We start from the raw sequence: 25,870 nt of genomic DNA on the forward strand, positions 1-25,870 counted from the left end.
TGCCAGTGACATTTATCTTCTTTCCCATGATGTTATGGCAAGTTATCTTCCTTGAAATAGTGGTTCTTTTATTTCTGCAGCTAAACTACTCAATATCCAAATCTCAACCCTTCCGGATCCACCAAACGTATAGGGCACAAACTAGCCTCTGCCACCTCTTTCTATCCTGGGCCACTCTTTGCATGGCCTCTATGTTAAGAATAAATAAAACCCACACTCGCTTGTCAGAGCAGCCTCCTACTCAATATTAACAGCCTAATGGGAAGAGGAATATATTCAGGATCTTTAATTCACCAATCTGATCTCCAGTGGTGACTTTTCAAGTCTCACTGGGAAGCATCCATTGTCTTCCCGCTGGTTTAGAACAGGTTGTCCAAAACATCTAATATTCCTCTACTCAGCCAGCTGACAAACCCAATGAATAAATGTTAAATCAAGGCCTAAAGAAAAATAAAGTCAGTCACCCAAAGCCTAATTGTCTGACCAAATAAAGTCTCCATGACCTCCCTTTTCCCTGGTCACACATATATCTGTGCCCTGAAGCAGCAGCAAAACAGAACGTTATCCAGGAATGATCAGACCAAAGACTGTGACGTGTCTTGCCTGATGTGCTTGAAAGCAGGATGGGAACTATCACACAAACTTGACTGGTTCCTGTATTCAGAGTAAACTATATAGTGATTAACTGATGTTGATCTGATAGCTCTATGGCAGCACAAAAGGCACTCCATCAAATTTAGAGTGTGGCAAAAGATTTCCTTTCCCTAACCCAGAGGGCATCCTGCTTTGGAAATAAACACTGCTTCTCTAGTTACTCTATTCCTTAGCGGAAAAGCAAGGAGTGACTTCCCTCCCTAAACAGTGCTATAATGTCAAACTCCCCTTCTTGCCATAATTCATCCTGGGCTTTGAGCTGAATTGGTGCCTGGTCATACAGCCAGAGTACACACCGCACTGAGTCTCACAAACATGAAGGAAGACAAATCTGTGCTGAAGGTTCCCTCACGGTCATGCCAAGGGAACTCCGTGTTTCACAGGAAGACTGACGTCACCCTGCCCTTGATTCCCCATGGGGGTGGCAGGAGGTGAGCATCAAGATTTAATGACGCGCTTCATAATGAACATGAAGTAGTCACGAGAGAAAAACATTGCCCTTCAGAGCAGGTCCACAGGGAATAAAATACGGGGAGGGTGTGGGAGAGAAAGAGCTGAAATAAAGGCCCAATTTAAGAATCAGTCACAACCCACACTAACTCCAGAAACCTTGACACTATACGCAGATCCAGCTGAATGGTTCTCCGTGCACTCTTCCCCTCACTAGCAACTCCCTTAGGTTGCCAGACTCCCCTTCATTCCCAGATAGGACAGAGAGGCTTGGAAGTAGGCTATGAGGTAAGCCTCCTTTTCCTTCAGAGCTGTTTCAGCCACCACTTTCTGGGATGGTTCTGTTCTGCCTCAAGAATTGCTCCGACTGCCCTTCACAGCTGCCAAGTGTGGTGGGGTTCTTTTAACCTTCCCCTAATTCTGATTTCTCACTCCCCCTCAATATGGGCTCCCCAGTTACAGGAAGCCAGCATTTTAGAAAGGACTCTCCACTTTGCAGGACTTCTTTAAAAAGGAACATATACTACTATTACCCCTGTCACAATGCACTTCTGAGATCCACTTTAGATCTAAGCCACTTCTTAGCCACTAAGTGGCTCCTCTGCACAGGTGATGAGGAAATAGCTTTTCAAACCATTATGCCTGCCTTCCTATAGCAGTCGTCTACAGCAGACTTAAGCTATTTATTTCCACTTCTTAGCAGGAAAGTCTGTAGCATTCAATACAGGTCTGCAAGAGCAGCTCCCACTCTACAGTCTCCCTTCAAGTGTTCGCTCCTATATGAAACCCTTATTACAGCCACACTATAGACCAAGCGACCCAGTACACAGGTTGTGGATTGTTCTCATAGCTTGCCAAAAAACAAAAAAGGTCACAGAGTCGCTTTTACTGAACAGAACATTTACAAAGAATATCCAAGGAAGTGCTCTCAAGCTGTTCACAATCACTTCACAAGCGTTAGGCTTTAGTCATCCTCGTTAGAGGAGGTGCTGTTAATTCTGTTCCAATGTTAGTTCTCACAGGCCTTGTCATGCTATTTGCACCCATTTTATTCATGAGCTAAACAGTTGTGAATATAAGCAGAACTGCAGTTTGCTAGCAGCAATATTGCATCTAAGATGAATGCAGTTATCCCCCATTTAAGAAGTTACAGTAATTATCCAAACACACTATATCTTACAAGGATACTGCTGCATCATGGGTTTTGGCTGTAGAAAGCTGTGGGTCATTTTTTTTTTTAAATTGAAAGGATTTGCAAAAATTCAAGACATTTAAAGATTCACTGTATCCAATTTCCTTCTTTTGCAGACGCTAAATGGTTAAACACACACTCTTTCAACCAGAAGAGGTCAGTTAGTTTGTCTACTGCACCTGTGCCAGTAGTTTTGCTTTTCACTAACTCCATGGCAGGCTGCCAAATATAAATACAAGCTTGTCACAGTTTTGCTGACATGTAATTTTTGCTTCTCAAATTCCTCTCCCTCCACCTTTAACCAAGAAAAGTTTGCGAGTCAATATGAATGGTCCGTAGCTCTTTGCCTTCTAAACAGACAAAAGCAACAAGATTTTATATTCCAAATACGGTTGCATTTTGTGGTGAAGTGATCCCTGTATATATCGTTTCTAATGCACATAGGGTCTAGTTTGCAACAAAGAGATGTTACATAAGAACATAAGCCAAAAATATTACAAGAGAATTGGTTGTAGAGCCGGGCCAGAGAAGAAGTGCAAGACCTAAGAGGAAACAAACATGCATTCCTTTCAATGAATCTTTCTCCCAACATTTCTGAAAGGTACCGTAGTGAGAGAGATACATAGATATGACTTGGCACATGTCTTTCACCTCTTTTTGCCAGCAACAAGTTTTCTGATGGTCCTCTGTGGAAGCTGCGCAGAGAACAAACTGCAACCTGGCACAAAGAATAATGCTTCTCCAGACCAAGCTCAATGCTAGAGCTGCCACAGCGTTCACCTCTTCCCCCACCCTGAATCTGAAGAATCAGGGAATGAGGAGGTATCAAAAGTACTGTACTGTAGCTCCCATTACCATCAGGGGTGACACTACCAGGGGTTATATTCTCTATTATTCTGGTTAGTTTCACTAAGTCAGCTTGCTTTTTTTTAACATTTTTTTCCAGTCAGAAGTGGAGCAGCCCATTATTGCCTTCTCGAGTCACTGGTTCCTAGCTTGGCAATCAGTGAGGATCTCATGAAGAATACTTTACTCTTCTATATCATCTTCCAGCCAAGGGCATCAAAGCACTTCTACATACATTAATAAATTAAGCTTTAGCAACCCACTGAAGCTGGCATCACCATTTTAATATGCTCAAGGCCACATAACAGTTGGAAATCAAACCTCTCTCTGATTCACAGCCTGTGCTTCACAGGTACTAGGGTGACCATGCTTGCTTTTGTACAGCGTGTTGTTCCCCAGTGACTGACAGCAACATCTATGGTGGCAATACACCATTCCCAAATTCCCAGCCAGCTGATGAATCAAGACTCGCAGAAAATCCTCGTACAGTGGACCACTCTGGGCCCAATCTTGAGAGGTGCTAAGCAGCTTCAACTCTTCCTAAACTCTCTACAGCATCAGGCCCTGTCCCAGTGATTTCACCATTAATGTATTCTTGTGATTTCTTCTCCTCCATCCATTTCTCCATTCCATTTGCAATTAGAAGAAGTCTCATTCTCAGACCAATTATCTATGGCAGCAGGCTAGGAACAACAGATTTCACACAAACAAGAAGCACTCGTAGGAAAAAAGTGTGATGAGTTGCAAGGACAACGTTGACTTGCTAGCCCATGATGTAGCTAAATCATCTAATCTCGGTGCTCCTGGTTAAGGCAGGGCAAATGCTGGGCTGCTATTTTAGCCAACCTCTCATCTGAAGCCAGAAGAAAAGTGCTAATCCCTTTTATATGCTCAGCTTCCCAGCCAGTACATTTTCCTCTCCAAAGACACCTCACTAAGATATATTGTAGTAGTTAGTGTGCCTGTAGGACAATATACAAAATAGCAAATCATCCCTGCCACAGACCTTCAAATTCCCCCCAAGGTGTTCAGGTCCTCAGTTTGCAGGATCACTTTGGCCCCATCACGAATTTAACGTTAATGCTTTGGGTGTCAATAATGTGTGTCCCAGTTCCACTCAGTGGATTGGAAGTGCAGAAAACCCAACTCCTAGCCCCAAGTGATCATCATTACACTGTACTAGTGCTTTGTCTCAGACAGCCAAAGCTGACTTTCTCCTGAAATATACCAGACAGACAAAACATTACAGGATTCTTACTTAGGAGATTCATTAGTCTTCAGTTCTTGACATTTTCCTGTCAGTGCAGAATTGCACAAGATGGGGTAGGGACAGGAGGTCTCAGGGTTCTCAGGCTGCCGTGAGGAACAGTAAATTCATCCTTAATTGGAAGCCTGATTTCATTTGTGTTTTTATGCTTCATGTCAGAACCCTTGCCTTACTCCATTGTGATTGGCTTCGCCTTAATAAAGGCACTACCAATGTTTTCACAGGAGAATCATGTCAGTGCACTACCGAAGCCAACCATCTCATCATGACTCAACACAGCTTGCGTCAGACAACTCAGATGAGGGGGTGGCAATCATGTAGCATTCTGAATCCAAATTACTTGGGACAATTGGGCATTTCAGCCAGTCGGAATGTCAACAGAAAGTCAGATCTTTGTTCCCAGAAGACACAAATTTATAGATCCGATTTTTACTTGCCTTCAAGAATTAAAAAACCACTTCCCTCTCTCCACGCCCACTCTGAAGAGGGAGCAAGTATTTTCAGCTTAACTATTTCAGCTGTGGACAGCCTTGTGCTCAAGTTGGGAGGGAACTATATGATTCTATGGTGTTTGGATGAATGAAGATAATTCATATGTTATATAGTTATTAATGTATAAAGGTAATTAGACAAGTAAGGGGGAGGTGCTCTGGAAAGGAATCGTTTTGTTACTTTAGTTCTCATCACTCCTCTACACCTCTGGGAATCAAAGTTTAAAAAGATCCCTGGATGACTGAAATGGATCAATATCCCGGTGCGAAGGAAGTCACCCAATGTTTCATGATATCTTCCCCCAGTCTGAATCATTTTCCCTATAGCCTTTTTTAAAATTATATTTTGTTACACAAACTTAATAAAATTCAGATCATAAACTACCTGGGGCAGAGAATGATTTCTGATAACATGCTTTGTAATCTTATGGCTCTCTCTGTTTTATTACATTTCTTGAACAGTATTCCCCTGGACCCTAAAGCTGTTAGGTTACAAGACCTTAGCATGCAAATAACCATAAGTTTTTTTGTTGGGAAGCAGGCTATAAATAGCTAGAAGATAAGCCTCCAAAAAGGAGACCATATCAAACAATCTAAATAACACAGAACAGTATTAGTCTGAGTGAGCAGGCAAGTCTGAAGAGGATAGCATTTTACTTAAGCCTAACAGAATGAACTGAATAAATATGGTAATCTCTACTAATGAATCTGTCATTACTGGCGTATTAATATTGCAAACCTATAAAAAATTCAGTGTTATCCACATTTTTTAAAATGCAATGGTTACATGTGTGTTTTGGAAATAAGATCTTTAACAGAGTGCAAGCCTCTCCTTTCATAAGATGCTCTAGCTAGCATATCTAAAGGGCTTTTACCGACAGCAAATAGGCAGAGCAGTGTTTCCTAAATGGTGGGTCTCAACCCACCACAGGTTGCGGGAAGGTTCTAGATGAGTCACCATTTCCAGGGCCGGATCAACACATCACCTGGTGTAAGTAACATATACTTCTGGCCTGGTGCAGACAGGAGGCCAGGGTGGGGCAGGGGGAGTGGTTTGGAGGGCGAGAATGTCTTACACTCACCCTGTCCTGTGGGATGGGGCCCAGCTCCCCACTCCAGACACCGCAACCTGGCACATGGGATCGCAATGCCTGGAGCTGGCAGCCAGGCCAGCCCTACAGGACAGATGCAGCCGCCACAGGGTGAATTCACTCTCCAAACCCCTGCACCACCATCATGCCTCCTCTCTGCATTGGGCCAGGATTAGGGTTGCAGTGCTGGGGCAGAGAGCGCATGCATATAATGACGGATCACAAAAAGAGACAAAATCCAGGGGGTGGGTCACCTTAGTAAAAAGCCTGGGAACCAATGACGTAGAGATAAAATGTCATTTGCAGGGACTCAGCAGTAGCTGCCAAGTTCCGGTCACAGTGGACATTTTTGTAACCTAGTGCCTGAAGTTACGTACCTAACAAAGTGGTCCAATTTTCAGTAGTACAAAGCACCCACATCTATCATCGACTTCTAAGGGAGTAACTTACAAAGTCTTAAGTCCCTTGGTTTTACGCAGTCATTTTTGTAGAACTATAAAAACATGCTTGATATAAAAATATATGTATTGCACAAATATTGCACATGCACTTCCTATCTTCAGAAAAAGAAGTCACCTCTGTGCTTCCAGGAGCTCTCACTCCCCTTTACAGCCAGCAGCTCCAGCCACCCTGCACCCCAGTCCAACTCAGCCCACTCACCTGCCCCAGGCAACTGGGCTTCTCCAATCAGTTAACAGATTCAGGTGCGTAACTTTAAACACCCAAGTTTGGATGATATTGCCCACAGCTGTCACACAAGTGCCATAATTCATGTCAGACAGGAGAGTTCAGACATCCCTGAATATTCACCCATTTCAGAGTAATATTGTGTGTTTATACTTACGAGGGAAAATCAGAGCAGAATTCTCTTGGTTGTGGGGGAGGAGGAGTGGGGTTGAACAAATTCCAATACCCTTCAATTTTAGTACTTAGCATTAAAGCTTTGAGAGAGAGAATCAAGAGACAGAAATTCAAGCTCTATAACTGGTTTTAGAGCAATTATAACTGCTGAGAGGAAGGAAGCTGAGTAAGTCTTTTACTGTCTGAAAGGCCACTATTAGTTCTATTCTCTAGCACAAGCCTTTTACTATTGATAGCGTATGCCTATGTGGTTGTTTTCGGTCTAGAGTGCATACACAGTTATTATGGGGGGTGAGAACAGATTTCACCATCAATTCATATGGCAAGCATGCAACCCCAGACATCTATCAAAGCATCAGCCAAATGCCTACACTTAGGGTGCTATTAATAGTACATGTGATGCATCCAGTGTGTACTTTCCAGCGTGTGTCCCACCATGATCCAATTACGAGCATAAGCTTAAAAGAGAGAGTTCTCACCTGTCTGGCTACCCTCCGGGCCTCCCAGTAAGGTTTAGAGTCTTCCACAGCTTTTCCAATCTTCTTTACTAGTTCATCTAGTTTCACCGTAGCTTCCACCAGCACAGAGCGGAATTTTTGACGTGCATCCTACAAGAGGGGAAGAAAAGACAGAAGAAAAATTAGAGCGTTTGTATAATTTTACTTTTCTTGGTCTGTTGTTCCTAGTGTGGAGATGTTGATTAGGAGTCAAAGAACAGCCAAGAACATTAGGATAGTGGCTGTCATTAGTATTAAGCTAGAACTGTTCTGTCATAAGAATATCCAGTACCCTAGAATGCTCCTAAAAGCTAATATTTCCATTCTGGATGTCAGAACATATCTTCAGAAAGTAGCATATATAAAAACGTCAGGACAGCATAAGCCAGAAAGGATTTCCTAATAGGCCAGTGGTTGAGAAATGTCAAGGAGGGGAGAGGAAGAGCAGCAGTGCACCAAGCTCAGAGGGAGGTAAAGGACAAAGATACACCTGGCCTGTTGGGTGATTTTCTAATACGATGATACTCAGACTGAGGCTCGCGAGCAGCAAGTGTCTCTTTAATGCGTCTCCTGAGGCTCTCTGCAGCACAAGATATTAAAATACTGAGTGATTTAATTATTAACCAATCAGGATGCTTTTACTATGTTATTAACCAATTGTAGTTGCTAAAATAATAATATTTGGTCGGTCATTTTGCTATGAGATTAATTATATATACACATATGTAAGTAAGTAAATGAAACGAAGTCACACTACTGTGGCTCTTTTGGGTAATGATGATCGCTAATTTGGCTCCTGAACCACTGAGGTCTGAGAATCCCTGTTCTAATACTAGAGAGCAATTCACATTACTGCACTAGATCAGAGAGATTTGGATTTTTCCTGTTGAAGTGTCCTCTGGAAAGAATACAGACATCTCTTGGAAATAATTATGATAACTTAGACATCTACATGTTTACTAAGGAATTTAAAGAGACTTTCAAAGCAGTTTTCTGAATTCTGGTCCCTTCTTTGAGCATCTCTGCTCTGTAAGTTGGAACTGGGTCACAGTGGGTTCTGCCATCTCATGGCCCAATCCCAGGTTGTGCTGAGATCTCTCAACTGTCATTAACTGCAGCAGAAACTGAAGGCCCTTCATGGTATTTCACAGCAGGGGCACCATTTTACAATGGAAACTAGGATTCCAAGGACCTGCTTTCTCCAGGAGAGAACACCAGAAACATTTAAAGAGCCTATATGCTAATTTTCAGACAAAAAAAAGTTGATTTAAAACACACCCTCCTGGAAACATCTCTGTAGAGTTTTCAATTCAGTTTTCTGCCATGAAAGCCAACCTTTTCAGTTCTATTGCATCAGTTAGCGAAGATGGTTGCTTCCTATTTGACCGTTATTCTTTTATATTTAAGAAAGCCAGAACTTCTCCTGTCATTCTCAAACTGATTTAGCCCTCTTTATAATTAGATAAGTTGAACAGAAGAATGATTCTAATGACCTCTTATTTTTTTATTTTTTAAACAGAATGGACCTGATTCTGATTTCAGCATCCAGCATAACTCTGAGTTATTCCAGAGTGACAGATGTAACTGAAATTGGAATCTGGCTCTATATTTAAAGGGACCAAGAGCAAGGACCATGTGAGCTCATGACAAACCTTGCAATTCTAATTAGAAAGAAGGATTTAGGCACACTGCTGGAGTGACATTTTGATTAACTGAGAGCAGCTGGCTTGGAGCTCTGTCTAATTCAGATCCTGTTTCCTTTTTTTCTAAGATTTCTAGAATACAAAGTTATATATTCATTGCCAAGATTTAAAAAAAAAAAAGATAGCAGGCTAACACTTGACATTTATAGAGGCAGAAGGGAAAGATTCAAAACAAACTATTAAAATGCATCTTTAGTACACCCAATTATGGTTGATTTTCAGTGTTATCTAAAATCCTAACAGGATCAATAGCATAATTTTTTGTCCCCATGTTAACAGTTTTGGCATCTTAAAGTATTCTGATCTACTTTAAAATAATATTTATATGGCTAATGTGGCAGCAGCCAAAGTTAATTTAGTATTTTAACAGTTCCATTCTATTTTATAACTCTGATCTAGCTTAAGTCTCTTTTCTAGGGGAAAAGTGTTAGTATCAAACTGCATCATGAGATAATGGTCAGACAATATGTGTATGAAATAAGCAAGCTTCTGAATCAGAAGAGTTAAATTACAGCATTTCTAATTAGACTAATGGATTTTATATGGTTCACTACTCAAAATGTGAGCTTCACAAATGGGGGAAATTAAATTGCTTTAGCAGATATGATGAATTCATTGCACAAAAATTACTTTTAAATAGCAAAGCATATTTAGAGGGGGTGGGGAAAGAGAATGTTCTTGCCCTGCTGGGAAACCTACCATTAAAAACTCATTTCTAAGTGACAGTTAGTTGGGTTTATTTTCACTTTCCCCAGATTTTCAGATGGGGGCGGGGAAAGCTGTGTGTTAAAATGTGAGAAGTCCTTAAAGCATGTGAAGAGACCCTCACAGCATCTAGTTCAAACAGCCTCATTCTTAGGTCCATAAAAAACACTCTTGGAGGGAAGAAAACTGTCAACAGCAACTTCTTATAATGACTAATTTGTACATTGAGACCTTCCACAGTTTTATTCATGTTCTAATTATATGTTCTCTCATCCCTTAGGGAAGGGAATGCGACTATCGCCACATAGAATAAAAAACAGCATGGAACTGTCAAACCAAGAGCAAATCTGGTGAGAAGCCACAGATCTGTAACCAACGAAGCACCTCCTAATTACTGTGCTGTAACAAGAGCCTCTCTAATTGGCACCTTAGGCATAGATCTTGCAAACACTTAAGCACATGCTTAGCTTAACCCCTGTGAATAGTCCCATTCAAGTCAATAGGTAAAATACACACATGATCAAGTATTCTGAGGATTGGGGTCTTGTTTTAAAAAGAAAAGGAGTACAGAGACTAACCAATTTATTTGAGCATAAGCTTTCATGAGCTACAGCTCACTTCATCGGATGCATCCGATGAAGTGAGCTATAGCTCACGAAAGCTTATGCTCAAATAAATTGGTTAGTCTCTAAGATGCCACAAGTACTCCTTTTCTTTTTGTGAATACAGACTAACACGGCTGTTACTCTGAAACTTGTTTTACAAAGACACCCACAATGAGGACCCCAAATGAAATTTTGATCAATAAGAGAAAGTTGGTGGTATCTATGTCAAGTGATAATGGTTTTTAAACCCCATGGTTTATCAGACAGCCCATTTTAACCAGAATATGTCCTCAAGTTTCTGTTAATCAGAAACAGAAGATTCTAATTCTGCATGTTCAACTTTCTTCTGAATGATAAAAATAATCAGCAGACTCTCATCTTTTAAGTGCCTTGATCATTAGCAAAGGTTTCTAATCATTTCTCAAGCTGGGCATTTTGTGTTAGATCGCACCAAAATGGTGGTGGTTGCAAAACCCAAAGCACCAGTAGCTCCCAGAGAGGTTACCACCCCTCCATTTCATTCCCACACTCTACTTTCACTTTTCATTAGCTCTGTCAACACGAGAGGCACTTCCATGTTAAATGTTTCAGCTAAGCAACTGTAGCACTGTTTGTCCCGGCAGTTCAGTGCGTCCACACTAGCCAGTTAACCTAAACTGATTCCACTCCCTCAACAGCTGCTGTATCACCTGCCCAAAGTTCCAGGCTCAGCTCCCCAGAGCAGGGACATACAATGACAGCACAGGCTCCATCCCCTTCTGTCAGAACTGCCTGTGAAGGGCATAGAGGAGTACCATCCAACTGTGCTGACGGACCAATTGAACTAGTGCAGCTGCAACAGCTGCACTTCCCACTGGCACCAGCTCTGCCACAGTTTGAATTGAGCTGGAGTGGGCAGAAGCACTGACCAGGCTTGCTCAGAAGTGCTGTGACACTTGGAGTGTTTGCTCAACATCCGGAGAACTTATGTGAACGGATGGGCATTCCAAGCCCTCCGCTCCATTGCACAGGAAAGATGATCCAGCACTTGAGGCATTAGCCTGGGACCTGAGACACCCAGGCTCAAGTCTCTGCTCTGCCACAGACTTCCCATGTGCCCGTGGGTAAATCACTTAGTTCCTCTCTGCCTTAGTTCCCTCTCTTTCCAGTGGGGATCATAGCACTCCCCCCCTCTACCCCACAGGTGTTGTGAGGATAAATACAGTAAAGATTCTGAGGTGCTCAGTTACTATGGTCAAGGGGGCCATATAAATACCTGAGACAGATATACCAGACAGGCCTATCACATGCACTGGGAGGACTCTTCTTCATCTGCACCTCCAAATTATATATTGCTCTGCTCTCCATGACCAGCTCCCATCACTGTCCTGTAGGTGTACACGTTTTGCATTTATCTTGTTTAACCGCAAGATATCTCTTCTGCTTCTATCTAATGCCCTAGCCTATTTTTGCTGGGGAAAGGAAGTGAAAAACCTGTAATGCTTCAGCACGGGGCACACGGCAAAGCAGTCACAGAGCTGTGAGTGCTGCAAGGCTGCTCAGACCAAGCCCACAGAGATTAAGTTCTTTCTCCCCATCTATATTCGGTCTTTCGGTTCCTTGTAAAAATAATTAAAATATTTCATCAACTTGAAATCTGATCAGTTAAAAGTAGTATTCAAAGTAGTTTCTCTGCCGTTTCAGGTACTATCCCTGCTCATGAGTCACACTGACAATTTTTTGTGGTTTTACAACTATGTTTTTCCCCTCTCCTATTGGTATGTTATGCCCGGCACATAAAACAGGGCAAACTACACAGAATGGAGAACAGTAAAGCTAACTGTACAGAGTTTGCTCAAATGCCAAAGTAAACAAGCCGAGCAAAGCAGACTTTTTCCTCCAGTCTCTTTTGGCAAGAGAGTCTGCCATATGTTATCCTACTATCCTTCAACGTTCCTTGTAAGGATAGCAGGATAACAATATTTCAGATAAGAGTGTGATTTTTAAGTAACTGTGTAACATTTCATTCTCTCTCTCCTTTTTTCAATTGAGACTGTAAGAAGTTTTTCCTGAAGTTTCAACAGAAATCAAGGTGTCTTGCTTCTGTATGCATTATGGTGGAAAGAGGAGAAGGAAAGGGTCAAAACCTAGCTCTTCACACTTGGAGCACTTAATAGCTAGAATTACAGCAGTGGTTCATCATCTAGATAGTTGCCTAGTTTTACAATAGGCGACATAAAAAGCACTAGTAAAGTCAGTATAAACTAAAATTTCATTCAGATAATTACTTGTTTAATACTGCTCTATATACTATACACTGAAATGTAAGTACAATATTTATATTCCAATTGATTTATTTTATAATTATATGGTAAACATGAGAAAGTAACAGGTTTCAGAGTGGTAGCCGTGTTAGTCTGTATCAGCAAAAACAACGAAGAGTCCTTGTGGCACCTTTGGAATATAAATATTGTCTCTAAGGTGCCACAAGGACTCCTCATTGTTTTTGATGAGAAAGTAAGCTATGCTTCAGTAACAGTGTGCTGTGACACTTTTGTATTTTTATGTCTGATTTTGTAAGCAAATAATTTTTAAGTGAGGTGAAACTTGGGGGTACTCAAGACAAATCCGACTCCTGAAAGCCAGGTACAGTAATCTGGAAAGGTTGAGAGCCACTGCATTACAGAACACGTGGAACTAAAACTGGCAAGTGCCGCACCAATACGGATCAGATGAGGACAACTGGAGTTTACTTTTCAACACAAAGGGAATATTTACTGTCCTAGCAGTTCCCCACTAAGAATTCCTTAGCTCCCTCCCCTCTACCTCTTGCCCAATAGAGAGATTCTAGAAGTGTAGCTTTGGGGAGCATGCCAGTCTTCTACCCAACACATGCTGCTGTTGGAATAGACCTTTTTGAAAAGCAGACTGTTCCAATAACTGTTTCTTTTGAGCAGTGTTCTGCTACTGAACTACAATGGGTGAATGGATGGGTCACTACAAAAAGTAATTTTCCCTCGCCGATACTCACACCTTCTTGTCAACTGTTGGAAATGAGCGACGTCCACCTTGATTGCATTGGCCTCATCAGCACTACAAAAGTACTTTTCCCTCTCTTGATATTCACCCCTTCTTGTCAACGGTTGAGAATAGGCCACTTCCACCTTAATTGAATTGGCCTCATTAGCACTGACCGCCAACTTGGTAAGGCAACTCCATCTTTTCATGTGCTGTAATATTTATACTGCTTACTGTATTTTTCACTCCATGCATCTGATGAAGTGGGTTTTAGCCCACGAAAGCTTATGCCCAAATACATTTGTTAGTCTCTAAGGTGCCACAAGGACTCCTTGTTGTTTTTGAACTACAATAGAGGACCATATCTGACAACAGACTGTTCATACAGAAGGCTCCCCACTTGACCCCTCCCCAAAATAAAATACTATTTTGCCCTTACGTAGTAGCTGTTAAGAGGATTAAATATGCTTTTGTTCCTTTCTGATGCAAATGCCAACAAGCGAGGTTTGGAGTTAGATTCCGGAAGACAGACAAACTTCGGTTCCTGCCCTTCAGGTAGAGTGTATTTTTAAATGCAGTGTTTAAAAGCAGTTTAAAATTCAAAGCTCTGTGGAATGCAATTTGCTACAGCTTTGCAGTTGAGGGAGAGGAAGGGGCTCAGCTCACTCACTCATTGCTCAGAGTTTCATCTGGACTTCAGATGCTGAGGCTACAATATCCTCTTCACAACTCCTGCAGAAACTAGTATCCTCTTGACAACCCATTATCCAGTAGGAAGGAATTTCTTACACGGCTGTAAAGTAACCCTAACCCTGAACGTATCTTGCAGTCAGTAACTTTCCAAGGGCCAGGGGAAATATTCATTCTGTTTTCCCATACTACAGATATCTAATGCTGCTATGATATTTAAGATTATCCCTTCAAGGTTAGGAACATACAAATATCTACCTAACTTATGCCCACAAATTCCAGGTGTACCCAATTTGCATGCCCACCTGGTATCTGCACATCTGCATTAGACGCACAAACATTTGTGTATTCCTAACACTGAAAATCTGGCCTTTGAAAACTCAGAACAGCAAATTGTTTATCAAGGTCCTCGCTGTCTGGTTTGTATTTTACTAGATCATGTAGAGAGAATACAACTGCCAGCCTTTCAAAAGAAAAACAATCAACCCTTAATACTTAATTTTTTTAAATGAGATGAAAATGTCACCTGACTCACCCAGTGATCTATTCCTTTGCCAGCTAGAAAATAGGTATTTGGGGCATCCCCTGTAGCCTCCAGCCCCACAAAGCATTGCAGGCAGGGCCCACTGCCAAGCTGAAGTTTAGTTTTATAAAAAAGGAGAAATTGGGTGGTCTTTCTAAGCACTCTTTTTTTATTAACTCTCCATGCCAGCAGCCCACTTCTGCTTTAGCGGGGGTGGGTCAGGCTGAAAAACCATCTGGCTCTCTTGGGCCGTGGTTCTTTCCAGAAGGGGTAGTCAGAAAGAAATCACTCTTTACTTGTACAGTCAGAAATGGAAGGCAAAGAGAAGTCCATATGCAGATGCCTGCTGCCCATTTCCACTGCTAACAAATGGAATATCAGAAAGAGCTTGAGGGGGCTGAAGTTAGAAGGTGCACGCACACCCCTCCCCATTTCCATCTACTCCATATTTTTGAACAGGTGAACTTTTCACAAATTCTATTCTGCAGCTATCTCACCACACCTCATGCTCACCAAAGAGCTAGCAAACAGGGGATACAAGTCACAAACACTGCGCTCTCAACTGAGCCATTTTCTAGGTTCTTGTGAAAATGCTGCATATAAGCACTGATAAAAATGATACTGTCTCTGAAGATATGAGCTCTTACAGCAGGCACATACATGCTCTGCACATTAATCAAACCAGCCACAGCTGATAAGCAATTTTTCTAAAATTTGGAGGGGGTGCAGTGATCCTAGCCTAAAATCTTGTACAGCAAGTTCCCACCTGAAGAATCGAAACCCTTACCCCAAAAACAAGTTGACAAATGAGGAGAAAAAGAATTTTATAATAAAATTACTGACCAAAGATTTTTCCTCCAAGGCACAGAGAGTTTAGTGCATTAGCCTTTCATCTTTGCAGAGGAGTTCAAATGCACAAGTGAAAAGCAATTTTGATGATGTGCATCCTAGCTCTCTAACTGTGACCAGCACAAAGGCAACCTACAATTCAGGATGATTGGCAGTCTCTCTAGAGAAGCCCAGGACTAAAAATAGCAAGGGGTCTTGCAGGCCAGGAAGGATTAGAGGACATTGACAATCTTGGGTAGAAGAGCCTGCACAGTGCCTGCTTGTAGTGTGCATGGCTGAATGCAGCACTATTAATCCCATATTTTCATGAAGCATTAATCCCCTACACAGAATTTAAGAGAAGCTGGCAAGGCTTTAGCTACGGCAGTGGAAGAGATCATGCTACAAACGCAAGACACAGTTCGGACTGTTGTATTTAGGTCATGGTGCTGGTGCAGTGCCGCCTGTGGGTCAGCTGAGTCTTTCATATCAGCATCGTACTTTTCAGAGTTTATCAAGGGCATCCTTTTACGTAGTGAATGTGTTCCATACTATGGAATACACGCATTCATTAAAATAGTTTATGATTCTGATTTTGGGGACAGGAGGACACCGCGTTTCTAAGACCCAGGAAGAAAGCCGCCAAAGTAATAAGGCAGTGCTCTAACTTGTCTTTGTCTGATTTATATTCCTATCACCACTTTCAGATATTTACAGCAGGCTCCCCTGCCTCTTCACGGAGGTTTCAAATATTAACAAAAATATTAGAGAAGCCAAGTGTTAAATCACTTTCAGGATCCCCATAATCCTTTGCTGCATCAGTAACATTCAGCGTTCCACTGTGTGAGAGCAGAGGTATAGATTTTAAAACAAGCCTAATCACAGATTCATTAATAGGTGGTACATTAATTAATCCAGCATGTAACTATCAGCAGCCTGGTGCCCTTTATAAGACTAAAAAAAAATCCTGAATGCACTTTATCAGGAGCCATGATCAGGTCAAGGTATTTCCCCAGGGTTTAAATGGGGGTGGTTGAGAGGGCAAACGGTATACTTATTCACCATCTCACAGAACTGATAAAGCCACTGAAAATGACTTCACAGCATTTACACCCACACCCTTCTAAATCCTATCCCTTGCTTGCTTTGTTTGTTATGCAATTACTTTATTGGATAAGAACTGAAGTGGGGCTCAGCTGCTAAAATAATAGACAGGCTGTTCCTCTTACTGGCTCTCTGGAACGAACAGCACTGTCTCCACATCAAGCAGCTGAGTACTTGTGGGTCCATCCCTTCCATCAACATCGTTTCTCAGCACCTTACAAACATCAGTGAGTTTACCCCCAGAACACTCCTGTGAGGTAAAGGAGAAGTATTATTGCCATTTTACAGATAAGGACCAGAGGCACAAAGATTAATGCCTGATTTTCAGAGGTAGTCAGCATCCGTAACCTCCTTTACAGTCCATGAGAACTGGATGTGTTCGCTACACATTGGGGGAGAGGGGGATAATCAGGGCTTAACTTATTTGCTCAAGGTCACACAGAAAGTCTGTGGCAGAACCAGTTATAGAACCCAGAATTCATAAGATCCCAACCACTGACTCACCCACAAAGCCATCCTTCCTGCACATCAATAGCGAATCAAGCCACACAACACATACCACCACATTTTTCTGTAGGCCTTTAAAAAAAGGCATGTTCTAGCAAATTGCTTCTCCTGACTATTTCTGGAATACTTAACACTGAGAATTATGCGACTTACAAGACTCACTTCACTTCCTTGATGTAAGTTAAGTAACCCATCAGCAATGACTGGACTAACAAGAACTAACCTACACAGTCCAAAATGATATGCCTCAAATAAGGATCCAGTCTTGCCACACAGTCACTTTGGTACTCGTCTTGCAGCCTGTTCTCTGAAGGCGATCCCTTAAACCCGTGGAGTCCCACCAACATCAGTGCAGCTCTGCATTGGCATATGGGTCCACCTACATAGGCCCACTTACAGGATCAGGATTTAAATATACCAAAGGAAACTGATATGAAAGTAAATACATAAAACAAAATGGTCAGAAAGAACGTCAAGTGGGCATCCAGTCGGTTAATATTTCAGCGTGAAATTCCCTTCATCCTGAGGTTTGCCTCAGATGCTTAGGGCTCAATCTTTTCTGCGTATATGAAGTCGTACACTGTTGCACATTTTAAGTCAAAACCAGTCAAAACCACTATTTCCATAATAGCTGATTTTACAAGATACAGAATGGTGCAGATCTTATCAGTAAGAGCACCAGGACCATAAAGATGTTTCAGTGACCTGGGACGGGAGCAATATTCATAAATCAACACTCAACCTCATAATGGCGGGTTAGTGCCAAGAGTAAGTTTCTTTGGGTCTCCATCTCCCTCCCCTCTCCAAAACAGCTCAGGAAAGAGGGAGCATTCCCAAGTACAGCAGTAACTGTGGAAAAACCTGTTGCCCCTTGGAAACTGCAAGTATATTTAAGTATGCCCCTTCTTTTGGCTGATAGTCTGGGAAAGGTCAGTGCTGCAAGGGTTGAATACTGAAGGAAACATGCAAGACTCCAGCTAGTAAGGAGAACAAACTAAGGCTCCAAACCTGCAGTGAGATCTGCTTGCACAGACTCCTGCATCTGTGCTGAGACCCATTGTTTTCAAGGGAGATAAGGGTCTATGTTCACTTCCACTGAAGTTGTTAGGGCAGTAGCTGGCAAATTTTGAAAAATGAAAGGAGGACTAGGATAAATATAATTCCACTGTCTGTTTAAGCAGAAACATTCTGTCATCTTTCTCTTGTCATCTAAATATTTAACCAGGTCATTTCTACAACAGCAGCAGAAACTGCTATCCCAAGCTAGGAAGAAGCAGCAACAGATACCTTTTGAATGGGTATTCTCTCCCCCTCTGGTAACAAACAAAAGCTCCAAATGCAGTTCCACCCTCTCTTGAAGGGTCCTTGAAATAGAATGACACTCTCAAATTTCGGACTGGGATCATCTCTCTTCCCCAGAGTTCACCGCGGATTTATACCTACAAGGCAACTCTGTAGATTTTTTTTCCTGTTGTTTAGTGCGGATATTAGGATTTTCTAAGTATAATTTTTTAGGAGTTCTAAATAATATAAATATATCTTACATGGACCAATTTTGTCATCGTGCACATAAAATGTCAGCGATTACTTGCTTGTGACAGTCAACTGTCAAGTTTAAACAGCTCAAGAAAAATGAGAATTCTGGGATCAAAGATTACTTGATTGCCTAATATTACATATACTGGCCGCAATGTAAGAAGGATTTTTGTTGAAGGAGAAACTTTCACAGAGACATGATGTCAATAAGAATGCAATCAAACACTACTTGCAATAAGCATTACAGACATAACCCTGAGCGAGTGTCTACTCAAGGCAGAAAGCCTATGACAACTGTTTCCTATGATGTTTGAAATTGAATATGTCTTATAATAAATAAGGGGAAGGGGCAGAAATTGTGTTAACCCTTATGTTAAAATGTCTCTCTTATTTAATTCCAACAGTGTCAGTAGACCAGGGATGAATTTAAGCTTTAGAGTTCAGCAAGTCTGCTACAAGCATAGCTCAACCAGATTAAGCACAGTAGCAGCAAGTTTCTAGGTTGTGAATACACTTATGCGCATGAATAACTTAGCCAGGTGAGTAGTCCCACCGAAGTCAGTGGGACTATCACATGTATAAGCGTTTACAGGTTGTGGTTCAATACTACTATTCCACCTGTGGTATAATATGGTGTCAGCACAGGGTACCACATATCTAATGAAATCAAACCACCATTCACAGTAATGCTGTCATTCAATTTCAGTGCCTCAGCATGAAATAAGGAGACTGCAAAAATTTGCTAATAGCCAGTACTACTCGAGACCATTTAACTGGTGGCTGTTCGGGTGAACTGACTATTTATATACTGGATTAAAAGCTTACTTGTGAAATTTAAAATCAAGCTGCAGAGCTACTTAAAAGTATATTTCAACTGCAGAATTAATCATTCTGCATGACATGAGTAGCTCTCTGTACCACTGATAATTGTATTCACCAATACATTCTTCATGATTTACAGACTTAATAGCCACAGACAGGAAATGAAAGCCTGAAAAATGTAAGATAGTTGTGCAGATAGAGGACAAAAGCATAAGTGTTTGATGTGAAAGGATCACTTATTTACTATAGAACTTTGCAAGTCGACTCAACACTGAATGTTACATTTCACTGTAATCTTGTATTTTAAAATTCAAATGACGTACAACTAGAGGTACCCATAGAGTGCTCTGGACACCTATCCCATAAATTAAGAAGAAGTCACAACAGAAAGCAAAAGATATCCCCCAAAATATATCTGTCTCGGCCCACACCTTTGACGGCGAAAAGAGACATATTCTGGGGCAGTCCTTTTTTTTAATGTTACGATTTTTAATTTACAGGATAGGGTACTTGAAGTTGTATTTTTAAAATGTAATAATCATTTACAAAATTAAAGTGAAAAGTAACATCCAGAATTAAACAGATTTACATAATATAGTGAAATATAATTAAGTGATCCTTTTGCATCACTTATTTTATGTTGATTTTCTTCCATCTGCACAGCCATCTTATGCTGTTGCAGGCTTTCGTTTTCATCTGTGGCTAATAAAAGAAAGTGGCAGGTAGTTTAGGTACAAAAATTAAATTCTAGTTTTTAAAAAGTTGTACAGAACCTAGTACTAGGGATTTAAAAATCCATTAAGACGTTTTATTTGGATTTAAAACCTTTTTTTTTTTGCAATATTTGCAACCCAAACATAGAAACTTTCTCCCACTTGAGAGCCAGAAAGTGAGGACATAAGTGAAATTGACTAGTGAAAAAAAATGGCGAGACTTTCACTATGAAGGGCTAACTAATGAGTGTATTTTCACTGACTAACATTAATGAAAAACAAAAAGTAAAATACAGAAAACAGTGAAATTATTTTTAAACCATGGTCAACTTCAATCATCTAAACTAAAAAATTCTCTTTTTAAATGTGTTTTTTAATCTCACAGCATCCCTTTACAATTGACCCATTTCAGCTCAAACCCAGATATCTACTGTTTCAGAGTCATTCATCAGGTACCTGGTGTCAAATTATCACTGAGCATTGGACAATCCCGTACCCATTAAAATAAAGATGTTTCTCACAGAAGCCTGTTTACACAAAAGGACAGTATGAGAAGTAGCTCTGTACCTCAAGTTCAGTTTCTCTTCGATTGATGTCATCTGTGGATTGATTTAACTTTTCCAGTTCCCCCTAGAAAAGAGCAAAAACACAGGCATGCACTGAGAAATCAGACACCAACATGACGGAGAAGGAAAGGTTCTATTACGTGTCATCTGGCATCCCCCAAAGCAAGCACATTAGGGCTCTGGCTGGAATGTTAAACGAAAACAGAGATTTGAGACATTTGGAGGAACTCAGCCAGAGGTTATGGGTCTATTATAGGAGTGGGTGGGTGAGATTCTGTGGTTTGCAATGTGCCTGACATCAGACTAGATTATCACAATGGTCCCTTCTTGGCCTTAAAAGTCTGTGAGTTTACCACCTAGTCTCAGCATTCAGCTACTCAGGAAAGAGAAAAACAAGCGGAGAAACTTTGCTCATATTCTAGTTTTAATGAAGTACAGTTCTTGCTTTGGGTTATTCTTATTTAGTATTAATAAATATGACATACAATCTGTATCTTAAAAGAACGTGGCTAATGTCAGCGAGTTCCTAGTAAGACAGTTTTTAAGACAAGGCCATTTGTCTTCACGGTGGTAGGGAAGGAGGTATAAACACAGACAAAGGCACAAAGACAAGGATTAGAAGATAGTGTTAATACTGTAACAAAAACAGGCACATGCAAAGACAGTAAGTATAAAAAGGGACTCCTCTTGCAATACATTAGAAGCAGTTACACCAATACCCTCTTTCTGCAACAGAAGTATCAGAATTTGGCCCTCAATGTTGAATTGTACAAAAAGACCCCCATCATGACTTGATCAACTATTGAGTGACTGTCCACCAAATTACATTAATTAATCTGGTCACAATGAAAAGATGACAGGTTTCAGAGTAGCAGCCGTGTTAGTCTGTATTCACAAAAAGAAAAGGAGGACTTGTGGCACCTCAGAGACTAACAAATTTATTTGAGCATAAGCTTTCGTGAGCTACAGCTCGTGAGCTACCGAAAGCTTATGCTCAAATAAATTTGTTAGTCTCTGAGGTGCCACAAGTACTCCTTTTCTTTTAATGAAAAGATATTAGTTCCAACAATATAGCTTTGTTACCCACAGAAGTCAGATTTGATTTCAGACTTTTAGGATTTTAAAGACAATTTTTTATTTTTTTTTCTAATAGCTGGTTTTCATACATATTTCAAATTACTGTTTTGTTATCTAGATAAGAAGGTTTTGCCCCACAAATGTTAAAGCAACAGACATTTATTTAACCAGATGACCACAAAAAAAAAAAAAAACACCACCACAATTTCATTAACAGCATGCAATCGAAGTCCCAGCATTGTTTAGCTAAATAGAGCCATATTCCAAATAAAAAAGAACCCAAGGACAAAATTTTAGTCATTGGGAGCTAGTGCACCTCAGTCTCTGAAAAATCAGGCCACTTAAACATTGCTTAAATTTTGCAGGATCAGACTTATCTTTAGGCACCCACATCTGAAAATGTTGCCACAAATCTGTACAGCTCTGGCAAAGAGATACAGAAGACAAGAGTTATGACAGGTAGAGGCCCGATCCTGCAAAGATTTCTACATGTGCTTAACTTTATACACAGCCAGTAATCCCAAGGGAATACTCAGTGCATAAAATTAAGCCTGCGTGTAGGTCTTTGCAGGATTATGGCCACACGGATCTTTCCACCAAGCAGTTGGTCAGGGCATGAATTTGAGGTGGGATGGGAGGAAGATGGGGAACTTTGTTCAAAAAAAAAAAAAGATCCAGGAGCATTTTAAAAACACAGGTAAAAGGAAAGTAACATTTTGTATTTCAAGCCTGTGTTTTCCTTTTTAATTAAAATCCCACCTTTATTATTAAGAGTTTTATACCCTCACTCTAGGTTTACAAGAAAGGATTGATTTTTTTTTTAAATCACAACAAAAAATGCAAAAGTCAGAATTTTAATTTAAAAGAAGGGAAGAGAATCATGACAGAGAACATTTTAATGGAAAATAGAATAATCTTAAGCAACTAGCATGAACAGCTTAAATCATACTAATTCAACTTCACAAATGCCCTTGCTCAGCTGCAGGCACCAAGCTAAGAGAGACCATGACCCCCTCCAACTACCTTATTTCAGGTCTCAGCTTCAAACATGTTTCTTTCCCACCTCCAAGCCCAATCTTACTGAACACCCAAGCTACAAATGATTCAGCTCTGGTCTTCTAACTATTGCACAGCGCTTTGAAAAACGCCCTGTACGAAAGGTACTGAAGAAATCACAGTCGCATTGTCTTGTCTGTGTGCAGACAGACACACACACACACACACACACACACTGCAGAAACCGCTCTTCAGGTATTCTTGCAGCCTGTGCTCAATATCACAGGAGGTTTCCCCTTGGGTTTGCAAAGGGGGCAGGTTGCTTTAAGTCCCAGAAGGCTCAGAAACACCCCCACCCACCCACACACACACCCCTACCCCTAATGCTGCCTATCCGGGGTGGGGTGGCTGGCTTGTTTCCAGCGCACACAAAAGGGGGGGGGGACGAGGGGGATCTTTTAAACCCCCTCTCTCGAAGGGGAGCAGGCAGGCAGCCGGTGCTCCAGCAGCCTCTCCACCCATCCGCAGAAATACCCCAGCAGAAACCTAATGAGCTCAGCGGGCAGATGCAGAGCGGCTGCACGCCCCATCGGGGGGGGGGGGCGGAATAGTAAGGGGGTAAAACGGAGGAGATCTAGGGGACACCTGTGCAGGGCTGGGGAGCAAAAGCAGGGACCTCCTCCCCCCAAAACCAGAATCCCCTCCCCCGATCGCAGCTCCGTGCAGGACCGTTCCACCCCAACGATGCGGCCCATGGCTCCGGGCGCAGGGGCTAGGCATCGGCCGCCCAAAGCGTGCGGGCTCGGGGCTGAGCCAGCCCCCGGCACCGGCTCCCGCCGCCCCGCAGCATCCCCGGGGCTCGCCCTCCTGCCTCACCTGGATCCTGGGGTCCACCTCTTCCTCCTCCTCGGGGAAATCCGCCTCCTCGGGCCGGCTCCTCCGGCCCGCGGACTCCATGGGGCCGGGCTCGGACCTGCCTCCGCCGCCTGCAGCTGCCCGCGGCCGCGCGGGGAAAGGGGCCCCGGGGAGGTGTCGCCGGCCGCGCGGAGGAAATCCGCCCCCTGCCTGCCGCTAGCTCGCTCCTCGCTCGCTGTCAGCCGGGCGCCGCCTCTCCCCCGCCCGCCGGCCTCGGCCCATCCCCCCGGCCCGGCCGCCAAATCAGCGGGCGAAAGCAGCCTGCCTACCCCCACGGTGACAAGCGCCGCCCCCCCGAAAATCCCGGCCCCGCGTGTTCTTGCCCGCCCCGGGCAGCTGCCTGCTGCGTTCTCGCTTCTGCTTTGTGCGGCTGCTTCTCACGTGGGGAACGGGGGCAAACGGCCGGGGTGTTCTGCAAAGCGCCGCGCTGCTGGCTCGGCAGGGAAGGCTGCCAGAGGGCCGCTGTCCTCGCCACGGGGGCCTGGCTCTGCCCAGCGTCGATAAGAGAGCCAGCCCCTGGCAGGTGTCACCGGGAGGGAGCGAGCGGGGACGAGCAGCCCCCCCCCGCAGGAGCCAGTCCAAAAGAAGCCGCGACTTATTCTCACCCACTCCTGCCCCTGGCCTAAAGGGCAGCTGCTGCCTTGTGGAAAACTTTGAAAACCAGGCTCCTGAGAAACAGTGGTGCCTGCCTCGTTTGGCCCTCGGGGTTTTGGTTTTTAATTGAGGAAACCCCTTGGGAAAACAGGACCTTAATTGTTTCGCCAGGCCTCGCTTGCAAATGGACCTTTGTGCCATCACAATCAGCGCCCCACAACTGCGGTACCGCAAACAACGCTTAGGGGCTTCAGGTGCAGGGCCGGGCTAGCTCGTCACAGGGCTCCCCCCCCCCCCCCCCCAGGTGTTTGCTGGTGAGGTTCCACGGCTTGAAATGTTTTTGCAAAGCACTGTCAGAAGCCTTGAAAATTCAGTTCAAACGAGGTTTCTGGCATGCGTCAGCTGAGCCAACAAATTTTGGATCTAGTGCATGCAGCAAACAAATAAACTCCGCCCAAAAAAAACAAACCAATGCTTGTCTTCATTATAGCAGCAAAAACGAACGTCGTCCGAGAACCCTGGGTGGTGTGTTTAAAAAAAAAAAAGGCTACTGGCTAATGTAGCAAAAGCAAAGCATACATAGTGTAGAGCTCTGTTTGACATTTGATTTGGTACTCTGTGAGTCCTGGGTTTATTACAGGATACCTCAACCCCAGTGAGAAGGTAGTAGAGTTAACCCCTCTCGCCTTAGAACAGGAACAGTAATGGGAGGCTGTAGTAGGAATGCTGGCTCTTGTTCCTCTTATCCTCAAAAACTGAAGATAGGAGAAGTAAAATCAAAGCTCCCACGCCCATTTTGCCTTCTGTCCACACAAGGGAGATTCTTGGTCTCTGCTTAAGGTTGCCAATTTTCTAATTGCAGAAAAGGGAACACCCTTGCCCTGCCCCTTCTCCAAAGCCCCCCCACACCCACACACTTGCTCATCTTCACCAGGATGGGAATGAAGGATTTGGGGTGCAGGAGCAGGCTCTGGGCTAGAGCGGAGGGTTCAGAGTATGGGAGCAGGCTGAGGAAGGGGTGCAAGCTCCTCGAGGGAGTTTTGGGTGCAGGAGGCGGTTCTGAGCTGGGGCAGGGGCACGGGAGGGGGTGCGGGCTCTAGGTAGCACTGACCTCAGGTAGCTCCTGAGAAGTGGGAACATGTCGCTCTGGCTCCTAAGTGGAGGGGAGGGCCAGGGGGTTCTACACACTGCCCCAGGCTGCAGGCATAGGCGCTGACTCCATGGGTGCTCCAGGGCTGGAGCACCCAGGGGGAAAAATTGGTGGGTGTTCTGCACCCATTGCAGCTCCCCACCCTCTCACCTCAGCTCGCCTCCACCTCCTCCCCTGAGTGCACCTTCCCCCACTTCTTCTCCCAGGGCTTGCCACCACAAAACAGCTGTTTTGCAGCATAACAAGCTGTGGGAGGGAGGGGGGAAGGAGTCCAATAGGGGCAGGGAGGGGGCGGAGTTGGGGCGGGGATGGGGAGGGGGTTGGAATGGGGATGGGGCGGGGCGGGGGTGGACTCGGGGCAGGGATGGGGGGGCGTGAGCACCCACCGGTGCCAGGAGAAGTTGGCGCCTATGGCTGCAGGCACCGCCCCCGCAGCTCCCATAGGCCAGGAGCCATGGCCCATGGGAACTGCGGAGCAAGCACTTGGGGC

At 43.2% G+C, this 25,870-nt stretch overlaps 1 protein-coding gene across 1 annotated transcript in view; it reads right to left on the bottom strand.

The window, feature by feature from the left end:
- The window catches only part of SH3BP5 (SH3 domain binding protein 5), a 61,227-nt gene extending 37,403 nt beyond the window's left edge, over window positions 1–23,824 (bottom strand). The window contains exons 1-3 of the mRNA XM_074945584.1: window positions 23,598–23,824; window positions 20,650–20,712; window positions 7,332–7,460 (exon numbers count right to left, since the gene is read on the bottom strand). Coding sequence (XP_074801685.1) covers window positions 7,332–7,460; window positions 20,650–20,712; window positions 23,598–23,678 — 273 coding nt within the window. The 5' untranslated portion in view covers window positions 23,679–23,824. The remainder of the gene's footprint in view (window positions 1–7,331; window positions 7,461–20,649; window positions 20,713–23,597) is intronic.
- Window positions 23,825–25,870: the final 2,046 nt, after the last annotated feature.

This window comes from Natator depressus, chromosome 2 (genome assembly GCF_965152275.1).
Source record: "Natator depressus isolate rNatDep1 chromosome 2, rNatDep2.hap1, whole genome shotgun sequence".
Classification (NCBI taxonomy): domain Eukaryota; kingdom Metazoa; phylum Chordata; order Testudines; family Cheloniidae; genus Natator; species Natator depressus.